The sequence below is a fragment of the Muscardinus avellanarius genome (genome assembly GCF_963383645.1).
Source record: "Muscardinus avellanarius genome assembly, chromosome: 5".
NCBI lineage: Eukaryota > Metazoa > Chordata > Mammalia > Rodentia > Gliridae > Muscardinus > Muscardinus avellanarius.
The window spans coordinates 141,069,083-141,081,110 of NC_137790.1; the positions used below are offsets into that span (position 1 = coordinate 141,069,083).

At 45.2% G+C, this 12,028-nt stretch overlaps 1 protein-coding gene across 1 annotated transcript in view; it reads right to left on the bottom strand.

Moving 5' to 3' along the window:
- The window catches only part of RBM5 (RNA binding motif protein 5), a gene marked incomplete at both ends in the record, with an annotated part of 32,208 nt that overhangs the window by 13,467 nt on the left and 6,713 nt on the right, over positions 1 to 12,028 (bottom strand). Inside the window, 9 exons of the mRNA XM_080695511.1 lie at positions 17 to 94; positions 268 to 355; positions 951 to 1,048; positions 2,311 to 2,471; positions 3,735 to 3,800; positions 4,252 to 4,312; positions 6,473 to 6,556; positions 8,959 to 9,032; positions 9,495 to 9,564. Of these exons, the coding sequence (XP_080551637.1) occupies positions 17 to 94; positions 268 to 355; positions 951 to 1,048; positions 2,311 to 2,471; positions 3,735 to 3,800; positions 4,252 to 4,312; positions 6,473 to 6,556; positions 8,959 to 9,032; positions 9,495 to 9,564 (780 nt within the window). The remainder of the gene's footprint in view (positions 1 to 16; positions 95 to 267; positions 356 to 950; positions 1,049 to 2,310; positions 2,472 to 3,734; positions 3,801 to 4,251; positions 4,313 to 6,472; positions 6,557 to 8,958; positions 9,033 to 9,494; positions 9,565 to 12,028) is intronic.

Genomic DNA, 12,028 nt, shown 5'->3' on the forward strand with positions numbered 1-12,028 from the left:
TAGTGAAGTTACCTACCTGAGCATACTGGGCATAACCATCTTGGCCTGGCTGCAGGTAGCTATAGTCAATACTGCTTCCTTCACCACTCTGAGGCTGCAAAATGTCAAAAGAAAAGGAAGCAAAGACACACTCAGTGGGCACCAAGAAGCTAGGAAGTACTTCCTAAACACTTCTGTGAACTTCTATTTTAGGTACCACAGGAGAGGCCATTCCTGCAAATGTGGGCCTCTTGACCATACTATCTTCAAGAAGACCCTCCCTCTCACCTGAGTTGATGACCACTGGGCGGCAGCAATGGCGGTGCTAGCTACAGAGAAGGCGCTGACTCGGTTGCCGTCGGGAAGGACCAAGTCTCTGAAACCACAAAGGGCCAATCATGTGATTCCACCTTAGTCTGTCCCCACTTAGTGCCACCTCAGTGGTTCATGCCAGCTTTCGTCAGGGCTCACATGGCAGCAAGGCCACGTTTCAGTGGCAGCGGCGCAGGGGGTGTCTGGGAAAATCTTTCAGTAGACCAGAGTCCCTTCTCGTAACAAAGCTCTGCTCTGTAGCTGCCATCTGCTGGGTGAGCAATGACACCAAGAAGGGAAGCTTAATGTGCTAGACCAAAGCACTATACACACGAAGCTCTGAGCACGCTGCTCAGAGGGAAGGATGACTTCTGCAGAGGTCTGCACCGTACTGCTGCCGCCTGCGCAGAGCACATTCTCAACCCATTGCTACCCTCGCCTCAGCCCTACTTTAAAAGCACTGCTGGCAACTTGCATACACTCGTTATGAGCACAGGAGGGAACAAGCTCCAAGAAAAGGTAATCAGCTCCCTCTTGGCCACGAACCAGGGAAAGAGCGTCTCAGTACTGAAAGCTTGGACTTGGGGTACAGCTGGCAGAGAGCCCTGGACAAGGGTACAGAGGCAGCGGTCTGAAATAAGAACAATCAAGTCACTCACTTTCTGGCACTTTTTGCAAAATCAACCCCAATAGTTTTCCCATCAATTTTCAAAGGAGGGTGGAGACTCTGCAATATCTGAAGCAGCTGAGAGGCATCCTGAAGGAGAATGTAAAGAAAAACAATTCCATGATGTAATTAGAATCCCTCTTTACCCGCTATCCAAGAAGCAAAGCATCTCGCCAAGTGTGGTGGCGCGCGCCTGCCTGTAATTCAGGTACGAGAAGGCCAAGGCCCCCAGTTCAATCCCCAGTACCCAAAACACAACAAATGGCAAAAATAAAAAAGACTTCTCTCTGTGTTTGTAGATACAAAACCTTGAGAAGAGATATACCTCAAGGACATAAAAGTATCCAGTGTTATGCTAAACCAATGTAAAGCAAAAGCAAAAGGCTTGAGCTGAGCCTCAGACCTCAGTTCTGCCAGTCCTTTGCAAGGATATGCATCACCTTTTAACACTTACTGAAGAGGTAAGCGCTATAATTTAGCATGGCTAGACTGTGATTGTACTATATAGACTTGAAACCTGGGCCTCAGAAGCTTCACATACACTACTAAATTGGGTGCAACTGGCCAGGCGTGGTGGCGCACGCTTGTAATCCCAGAACTTGGGAGGCTGAGACAGGAGGATCTTGCTTCATGGCCAGCCTCAGCCACTTAGCAAGGCCTTCCGCAACTTAGTGAGACTCTGTTACCAAATAAAGAATAAAAAATAGGCCGGGCTATTACACACTTGTAATCCCAGGATTTTATTTGGGAGGCTGAGATAGGAGGATCGTGGTTTGTGGACAGCCTCTGCTCCTTAGTAAAGAATAAAAAATAGGGCTGAAGGTGTCGCTCAAGTAGAATGCTCCTGGGTTCCATCCCCAGGTCTGGGGGGAAAAAAAAAAAAAAAAAAAAAAAGGGCTAGGGGTGTAGCTCGGTGGTAGAATGCTGCTGGGCTCAATTCCCAGTAACAACAACAACAATAACAAACACACACAAATAAATAATAAAAGAGTGAACTGTATTTGTCTTTGGGGAATGAACCCAGGGGCATTCTACTTTCAAACCTACACCCCCAGCCCTATCGCCCTATTTTATATTTATTTGGAAACTGTGTTTTGCTAGGTTCCTAAAAGTCTCACTACTTGCTGAGGCTTTCCTCGAACCTGAGATCCTCCTTTCAGCCTCCCCAGCACTGGGATTACAAATGTGCACCACCATGCCCAGCACCTATCTGTCTTAGAGCTGGTTTTTTTATTTCTTGGTGCTGGGGGTTAAATCCAAGGTTTCCCCCATGTAAGCACAACTCTACAGCTGAGCACCACCCGCAGCCCCATGCTGTTTCTCATGGAGGAAAGACTTGACAAGACCCTTACCAGGGCCGAGGACAGCTGCACAAAGGCGAAGCCTCTGTTCTGCTGGGTCTGCTTGTCTTTTATGAGGCGAATGTTATTGACGGCTAGAGATGCATAGGGAGACAGTGCTGTCATGATGGAATCCACCACAGTGTGCGGAGCTATGTTCCGGAGAATGATCGCTGGAGTAAATGAAACAAGACACAAAGACGCATTCGCACCACCAATGCTTCACGAGCAGGCTAAATGCAAACAGGAGAGTCATTTGGGGAAGAGGCTCCTAGCCTATTTTTCACTCTGACATAGAGAAAATTCTAAAAACCAATCTTAGCCAGGAATGGTGGCATAACTTAGTAATCCCAGTATTTGGGAGGCTGAGATAGGAGGATTGCAGGTTCAAGGCCAGCCTCAGCAACTCAGCAAGACTGAGCTGGGAGTGTAGCTCAGAGGTAGCATGCCTTGGGGTTCAATCTCTACCACCACATACACACAGTGCACCAAAACAAACACACAAACAAACAACAATCCAAAAAACCTTTTTTTAAAATGGTACTGAGAATTAAACCCAGGGGCTTTCTACCTCCACGCTCCACCCTACACCAATTTTAGCTTTTTTTTTTTTTTTGCGATACCGGGGATGGAACCCAGGGGTATTCTACCTTCAAGCTACACTCCTAGCCTCTTTTTTTTTTTTTTTTTGGTGGTACTGGGGTTCCTGGAAACTCTTCTACCTCCGGGCTACAGTCCCAGACCTATTTTATATTTTTATTTGGAAACAGGGTCTCTTAAGCCAGCGCGCCTGGCTCCAAACCTGCGTCATCCTCCTGTTTCTTCTTCCCAAATGCAGGGATTACAAGTGTGCGCCACCATACCCGGCTATTCTTTATTTTGAAACAGGGTCTCAGTGAGTTGCAGAGGGCCTCATTAAGTAGCTGAGGCCGTCTATGAACCACAATCCTCCCATCTCAGCTCCCCAAATGCTGAGATTGTAAGTGTGTGCCACCATGCTCGGGTAGTTTTGTTTTAAAACAGGATCTTGCTAAGTTGCTGAGTGTCACTACATTGCTGGGGCTGTCCTTGAACCTTCGATCCTCCATTCCCAGACTCCAAAGAACTGGGATTACAAGTGTGTGCCATCACACCCAACTAAAAACCAATCTTTTAAGGATAACCCAAAGCTGCTTTTGCATATATCTGTAATCCCAATATTTGGAAGTCTGAGACAGGAAGATTGCAAGCTTGAGGCCAGCCTCAGCAACTTAGTGAGGCCCTCAGCAGTTTAGATCCTTTTTCAAAAGAAAAAACAAAATAGGGCTAGGGGTATAGTTCATAGGTGGAATGCCCCTGGGTAAAAGTATACACACACAAAAAAAGGGTAAGGGAACTGAAATTCCCCACAGAGGCCAACTTTTAACACAAAACCAAAGGACTGCGCCTGAACTTACTATCACAGTAGTAATCCACGGACTGAACCGACTCCGTGGTTCCAGGGGGCACTTCTTGTTCAGAGTCTAGAAGGGGAGAAAAGGGGACTCCACTGAAGACAAAGAGACCTCAATGCAGTTTTAGTGAAGAAATACATTAAACCCCCAAAGTTCTTATTTTAAGCACTTCTAAGTTTTTTGCTCTTTTCAAATAATTTGTGGTTAGAGTGAAACCTATTTTGCCACAGGTAACGTGGGATGCAAACACTGGGCCAGCGCAGGCCTGGGCTTACCCGCCCTACAGAGACGCCGACAGGGAACGCAAAACCAGGCGGGCAGATGTCATTTTGGAAAACAAAAGAAAATTCCGTGCTCTCACATCGTCGGCAACATGTACCTAAGCTCAGGCAGGGCCCGAGGGGCACGGGCACGCTGCTTGTGTGAATGTCTAGGATGCATGCTGTGCCTCGGGTCATGGACAGTCATCCTATCAGTCAGGTTTTCATTGCATTTTCCAAACATCTGAATCCACGCTTACCAAACTTGTCTGCTCCACATCGGAAGCATTTTAGTCTTTTCCTGAAATTGTTAAGGCAGCACTGAAAAAAAAAAGTTTTATCTGTAATTATTTCTTACATAGGCCAAACTTTCTATTAACAACGTGGGCTATGGCCATGAGGCCACAGGCGAGTCTAGAAACTAAGATAAAAAAAAGCAGAAACTGATCATGTATCCACGACAAAGGGGATGGCCTAAAAATGTAGAGCGTTACACTCTGTAAATTTTTTTGAGAAGAACAAATTTTGTCATATTTTGAAGTAGAATTCTACTTTTATCAGGTTGAGGAAAGGTTTCAATTCACTCAAAAACCTTACAGGAATCCACTGGCAAAGTCTTTATTTATTTTTTTTGGTACTAGGGATTGAACTCAGGGGCATTCTACCTCCGAGCTCTAGTCCCAGCCTTAATTTTTTATTCTTTATTTTGAAATAGGCTCTCACTAACTTACAGTCGGTAAACCCGAGATCCTCCTGTCTCAGCCTCCAAAGCACTGACATTACAAGCATGCACCACCACGCCCGGCTTCTTTCTTATTTTAAAAGAGCACTCTACAGACTACTCTATATATGCAGACATGATGTAATCTGAATGCTACCTAGTCCCCCACTGGATACCTGCAGAACAAAGAATTCTTTTCTTTGATGGTACTGGGGGTGGAACCTATCTCTGAGCTATGCCCCTAGCCCTGTTTTATTCTATTTATTTTAACACGGTCTTACTAAGCTGCTGATGCTAGCCGCAAACCTGTGATCCTCTTGTCTTCGCCCCCCAAATTAATTGGATTACAAGCATGTGCCACCATGTTGGACTTAGAACAAAAAATTTGAGTACTCTCAAAAGAGTAATGTAAGCCAGGCATGGTGGTGCTTCCTTTTAATCCCAGCCACTCAGAAGACTGAGGCAGGAGTTAACGTTTGAGGCAAACTAGGTGTGGCCTATAATCCAAGGAGCAGGGGGACTGAGACAAGAGGGCTGTAGGTTTAAGGCCAGCCTCAGAAAGACCCTGCTTCAAAATAAAAAGGGACAGTGGCATATCTTGGAGGCAGAATGTCCCTGGGTTCCATACTCCCAGTACCAAAAGACAAAAAAAGACAAAAAAAAAAAAAAAAACCAAAAACTTGGATTGAGCCAACAATGATGGTGCATGTTTGTTTTTTTTTTTTTTTTTTTTGGTGGTACTGGGGTTCCTGGAAGCCCTTCTACCTCCGGGCTACACTCCCAGACCTATTTTTACATTTTTATTTGGAAACAGGGTCTCCTAAGCCAGCGCGCGCGGCTGGCTTCGAACCTGCGCGATCCTCCTGTCTCAGCCTCCCAAGCGCGGGGATTACAAGCGTGCGCCACCACGCCCGGCGATGGTGCATGTTTGTAATCCCAGTACTTCAGAAGTTGAGACAGGAGGACGGCAGGTTTGCAACCAGCCTCAGCTACTTAGGCCCTCCCCAACTGCAATGAGACCCTGTCTCAAAATAAAGAATAAGGCCGGATGTGGTGGCATATGCTTGTAATCCCAGTACTTGGGAGGCTGAGACAGGAGGATCACGCAAAGCCAGGTCTCAGCAGCTGAGTGAGACCCTGTTTCAAAATAAAATATAAAATAGCTGTAGGAGTGTAGCCCAGAGGTAGAAAGCCCCTGGGTTCCATTCCCAGTACAAAAAAAAAAAAAAAGGATGTGGTGGGGCACGCTTGTAATCCCAGCACTTGGGAGGCTGAGACAGTAGGACCACAGGTTTGAGGTCGGTCTCAGCAACTTAGCAAGACCCTGTTTCAAAATAAAAAGGACTGGTTGTGTAACTTGGAGGTGGAATACTCCTGGGTCCAATCCCCAGTACCACAAAAAGAGAGGTAAAACACTTCTATGTTCAACCCCCTGTACCAGAAAATAAGTAGAAAAAAGGGACCATGCTAACAGTTGAGAGCTCCAGAATCTAATAAGAAGTGAAACACACCTAAAACTTTAATTGAAACGCTGGGCTTAGAAACCTGATCTCTATAAAATGAAACTTCCTCAGAGTTCTGGGGACTGTGTCCTCTTAATACAGGAGGACCCAAAGAAAAGTCCGAAAGCAGAGAAAATATTCTATGAGAGCTGGGGATTGTGCAATTATCAACTTCCTTATTTGGATACAAACAAAACAAATAAAGAGAAACCCAGCATAATCCTGAAGGAGTTTTATTTGGGAAGAACACGTGCTTACCTTGTTACAAAGCCAATCTTCAAACTTAGGTCTGGGATTGCTATAATGCATTGCAATGTGCTTTCCTTGAATCACCAACTTTTTCTGTAAGAAAAGAAGTAGTTAGTTATTTCCATTGTGAGGAATGTGTGTCCATTTTCCCAGGGCAGAGCACACTTCGGAAAAATCAGTGCTCTGGAATTAAATGGACAACATACGGGGAGGACCAACCACCGCCACCTATACTCTGCCCATCCAATCCTTCAGATAGGCAGTAAGAGAATGGGATGTGGAGCAAAGGTAAACGGAGTCAGGGAGCGCTGAGAAAGCTGCCAAACGCTAAACGCTGCCATGCACCAGGCTGTCTCCAGCAGAGACAGAAGTCCTAACATTCAGCACTGACAGGCTGCCTGAGAGCGAGTTATTGCAAAAGCAGAAGACAGGCCTCTCCCAGTTGAGGCTGTCTCCTGTATCAGCCCTGAGCATGGTGTCCTTGGGCTCTGCTCCACTGCTTCCCACTTCCCCAACCGTAAGCAAAGCCTCTCATTTCCCCTTCCCCAGAACTCATATGCTTCAGGACGTGTCCTCGGGGTGACAAAGGGAAGGGAACTCATTTTAAAGGGGATCTGACTGCAACTCTGTCAGGAGGGACTATTCTGAACGCCACCAACTCTAAAACAGCTAAATGAGATTTCTTCCTGGAACGCAACCGTGTCATGTCCGAGGTGAGAGATGTGCTTCTCACTGAAACGGATGATACTTGCTACAGGATGAGTAATCAGGAGGCCAATGAAGTTTCTTCAGGGGGTTAGGGAAACTGCATAAAGTGTGCGCCACATCGTCCTTCAAGTCAATCATATGACTAAAGGGACTTAACTTTAAAAGGTCAAAACTCCAAGCTGAAAGTCTAGCTAAGAGTAAACCTAGTACCTGCCCCCAAAGAGCCTTCCTTTAACAGGAACAGCTTTCCTTTTTAGGGGCTATGGTGGGATTAGGGATGATCTGATAATGTTAGACCAGATTTAAGTAGGTTAGAGACGATCAGATTTTTAAAAGGAGTCTAATGCCTCTAAACATACATACTGTTGAGCAATTTGGTTCTCATAAATCCTGGAAGATTTGAGACATGCTGTGAATTTTGTCTCTGCAATATCCAAAGGCAAGATTGCATGTCTGGCCAGGAGGGAAAGAGCTGACGGGCTCTCACTCACTGTGATGTACAGAGGCACACATAAGCTAGGAGATAGGCCAACAGGTCATCCCACTATGAGGGATGTGTGTTGGGGGCTCCTAACTATCACTGAGTCCCTAATCCTACTGGACTTTTATTTCTGGAGTGAAATTTGAATTGTAATGAAGTATTACATATCAATATAGCTTTGTATACATTAAAATTGTGGAGACTTTGACTTGTAGGTTTTGATTTCTTAGGAGTCTTGAACTCCTAGGTTAGCCATTCTGACACATCCACCACATCAGAAGATGCTGTCAAGAGGCGGACTTGCACGAAGTCTGCGCAGGTCCTGGATTCACTAGGATGACCTCCCTGTAATGAGATGAACGAAGCTGCCCTTGCACAAGATCAGGCTGTGACTTCTGGGCTAAGAAACCCAGAGTCTTAAAACTCCTAACAAATCGTCCAAGCGAGACCCTTGTTAGGAAGTCTTGTCAACAATTATATTACCAATCAAGGACTATGAGCCTATTTACGGGCGACTCAAATTCTAAAGATGCTGCAGAAAAGCATCACCGTGAGCCCAGCAAATCTGCCAGAATGCACTTGGTTAAAGGCATTCAAATCTGTGCCTTGGAGCTTATGCAAAAACTTTTACTTAAGTGCCAAGGACTGAACATTATCTGGACAAACTGAAGAGTACTTCAGTTACGGCTACGTCAAAGAACCATCAATAGTTTGAACAGACTATAAAAGGCATGTTCAGGGAGATCGGAATGTTAAGGCCACTCTAAATAGATTAGATTGGCAGCAGGACACCTCTCCCAGGCTAATCTCATCAGACTCGCTGTTCATAAATTCCACTAGGTCATTAAATAGTCCCGAAGACCCATCTGAGTAGTCATGCCTCCGGGGCTGCGTGTAGTCTCCGGGCAGAAATAAGAAATGACTTACAAAACTGCCTGCCACACATTTTTATTATGTTCTCTTCTTTGTCAAATGGAGAGTCTGATACTACGCTTATGCTCAGTGAATACAATGAACATACATGTATCAGGTGGGGAAAGGTAAAAATCAAGGTATCTTGGCAATTACCAGACAGGTACTCAGTAGTTAAAGCTCTGCCAGGTAGTCATGTTTAAAAGCAGAATAAATTCTGCAATGCAGTACTTGGGTACTATATTTATTCTAATAATATCAATTTTAATATATACAAAGCTTTTTTTTTTTAAAGTCACTCCTTTGGAACAAACCACTCCTTCAACCTTTTTTTTTTTAATTGTACAGACTTGTTCCATTTTCATGAATATCTAGACTTGGTGAGTGAAGCAACCTGATTGGCTTCCATCCAGCTGGTAGCATCTTGCAAGTGATAAAACTCCACGAAGGCGAAACCACGGCTTACACCTAGAGACAGCATTCAGATATAGACGGGATACTCGTGTTAGTCAGTTCCTTTATAACAGGCGAATCTCTCCCACTGCTCCAACACTGCGTGACCAAGCCAATTGGGGAGCAGCTTACAAATGTGACTCGACTTGGGGATCTTCTTGATACTTTGCCATGGCAAGGAGCAGGCCGCCTGAGCTAAACGCCACTCCACTGATTCCACGCTTAAGTAACCATGCAACCGGCTAGCCACAGTCAAACGAGTTTACCAATCACTACTTACCGAAGGCAAAAAGCCCTATAAGCAAAATTTAAAGAAGGTCCTCAGATGCTAATACCGTTTTCAAAGATTCACATTCCTTAGCCATGGCAAACCTTTGTTCTGAACTCATGTGCTTGGAGATGGGGCAGCAGGATGCTCTTTAGGGACTGAGGTGGGAGTGGGAGAAACAGAGCAGGAGGAGCGGAGCAGGCGCTCACCTGTTTTCCGCTTCATTAGCCTCACATCAGCGGGCTGAGGGCCTTCAAAGGACTCCATCATCTCGCGAATCTGCACAGGTTTTACATTCATAGTTAGGCTTTAGCCACATACTACTTCACAACAAATAAGGTTTAAGGACAAGGAATCACACTGTGTTTAATTAGCCACATTTCTAACTTATATCATCAAACCACAATTTTCCTAAAAGGTATAAAGAAAAGGAGTACTTAGCGTAGAAACCAACATATTATAACAGCCTTAATAAATTAACAGCATTCATTAAGCCAGGTCTAGAGGTACACGGTTGTCATCCTAGTACTTGGGAGGCTGAGGAGGAGAATCTCAGGTCTGAAACCAGCCTCAGCAACTCAATGAGACCCTGTTTCAAAATAAAAAATCAGCGCCGGGCGTGGTGGCGCACACTTGTAATCCCCGCGCTTGGGAGGCTGAGACAGGAGGATCACACAGGTTCGAAGCCAGCCTCAGCTACTTAGTGAGGCTCTCAGCAATTTAGTGAGACCCTGTTTCCAAATAAAATATAATGTAGGTCTGGGAGTATAGCCTGGAGGTATAAAGCCTCTGGGTTCCACCTTCAGTACCACCAAAAAAGAATAAAAAATAGGGCTGGGGATGTAGCTTGTGAGGTGAAATACCCGCGGGTTTCATCCTCAGTACTGCAAAAACAAAAACAAAAAACAAATAGGCCTGGGGTCCTAGCCTGGACGTAGAACATTGGAAGTAGCACACCCTCCTCCCGCCACAGAAAGCATTATGGCTATTAGGATTGTTCTAGGATGTCAGGCCCAGGCCCTACTCAAGGGTACTCCAGTACTGAGTTATATACCCATCTCTTTTTATTCTTTTGAAATAGGGTCTAGGAAGCCAGGCGTGATGGCGCACACTTGTAATCCCAGCATCTGGGAGCTGAGATGGAGGACTGCAGGTTAGAAGATAGTCCAGCAAGGAGTGAGACATCAGCCTAGTGAGACTGTTTCAAAGTAAAAATACAACAGGGATGGAGGTGTAGCTAAGAGCTCGACTGTTCCTGGGCTAAATGTCCAGTAACCCCCACATTCCCAAGTAGCTAAAATGCTACTAGTGTGCTGAAACACAAGAAGGCTGAGAGGTATAGTATGAAGCAAATCTGTATGTTGGGCCAATGAGTTATAGTGCTGTTGTCTGTGAGTTCAATGTTAATGAATCAAGAAGCATCTTTGTGTGTGTGTGCGCGTGCACGCACGTGTCCGTGCAGTGTTAGGGAATGAACCAAGGGAATTCTATCTATGAGCTACATCCCATGTCCTATTTTATATTTTATCTGGGAATAGGGACTTGTGAAATTGCTAAGAACCTCAATAAATTGCCGAGGGTGGGTTCAAATGGGTATGCTTCTGACTCAGCCCTCCTAAGTACTGGGATTATAGGTGTATGCCACCTGCCTTTAAGGCATCTTTATTTTTTTTTATTATTATTTTTGGGGGTCTGGGGATAGAACCCGGGGCATTCCACCTCCAAGCTACACCTCCTGCCCTATCTTTTATTCTTTATTTTTGAAACGGGGTCTCACTAAATTATGGTGGGCCTCACTAAGTAGCTGAGGCTGGTCGCGAACCGCGATCCTCCAGTCTCAGCCTACCGAATGCTGGGATTACAAGTGTGTGCCACCACGCCTGGCTGCTTTAAATAAGAATACAGGAAGACATCGTTAAATAAGAATACACGAAATAAGTTTTGACATATGGGATGACAAGCAAGTTGCAGCTCCCAAGCATGCAGGACTTCTGTGTTTCCCCCAAGAGCAATTGTTGCTGCAGGTATACACTGGTGGTGACTTTTGGGAACATAATTACCATGAATAAGGCCGATCAACTCTATTTTCACACCAATGGACACTCAGCCACCAGGAGATTCTGGCTCATATTTAGTAACAAGTAAGTCAACAGACTGAATATAGTTACTATAAAAGCAGTGACACCTAACATTTATAGTAACTACAGAGTTTCTCTAAGATCTTGCATATTACAAAGGGAGGGTGCCTAATCAAAAAGGAAAATAGAAGCCGGCCGTGGTGGGCACGCTTGTAATCCCCGCGCTTGGGAGGCTGAGACAGGAGGATCACACAGGTTCAAAGCCAGCCTCAGCTACTGTTCTCAACTTAGTGAGACCCTGTTTCCAAATAAAATATAATGTAGGTCTGGGAGTATAGCCTGGAGGTAGAAAGCCCCTGGGTTCCACCCCCAGTAAAACACACAAGAAAGAAAGAAAGAAAGAAAGAAAGAAAGAAAGAAAGAAAGAAAGAAAGAAAGGAAGGAAGGAAGGAAGAAAGGAAAAGAAAAGAGAAAAAAAATAAAGACAGTCATAGCGGCGCACGCCTGTAATCCCAGCATTTGGGAGGCTGAGAGGGGAGGATCGTGGTTTGGTTTGAAAACTGCCTCAGCTACTTAGTGAGGCCCTTTGCAACAAAGAATAAAAAATAGGGCTGGGAGTGTAGCTTGGGGGTTGAATGCCCCTGGGTTCCATCCCCAGGACTGAA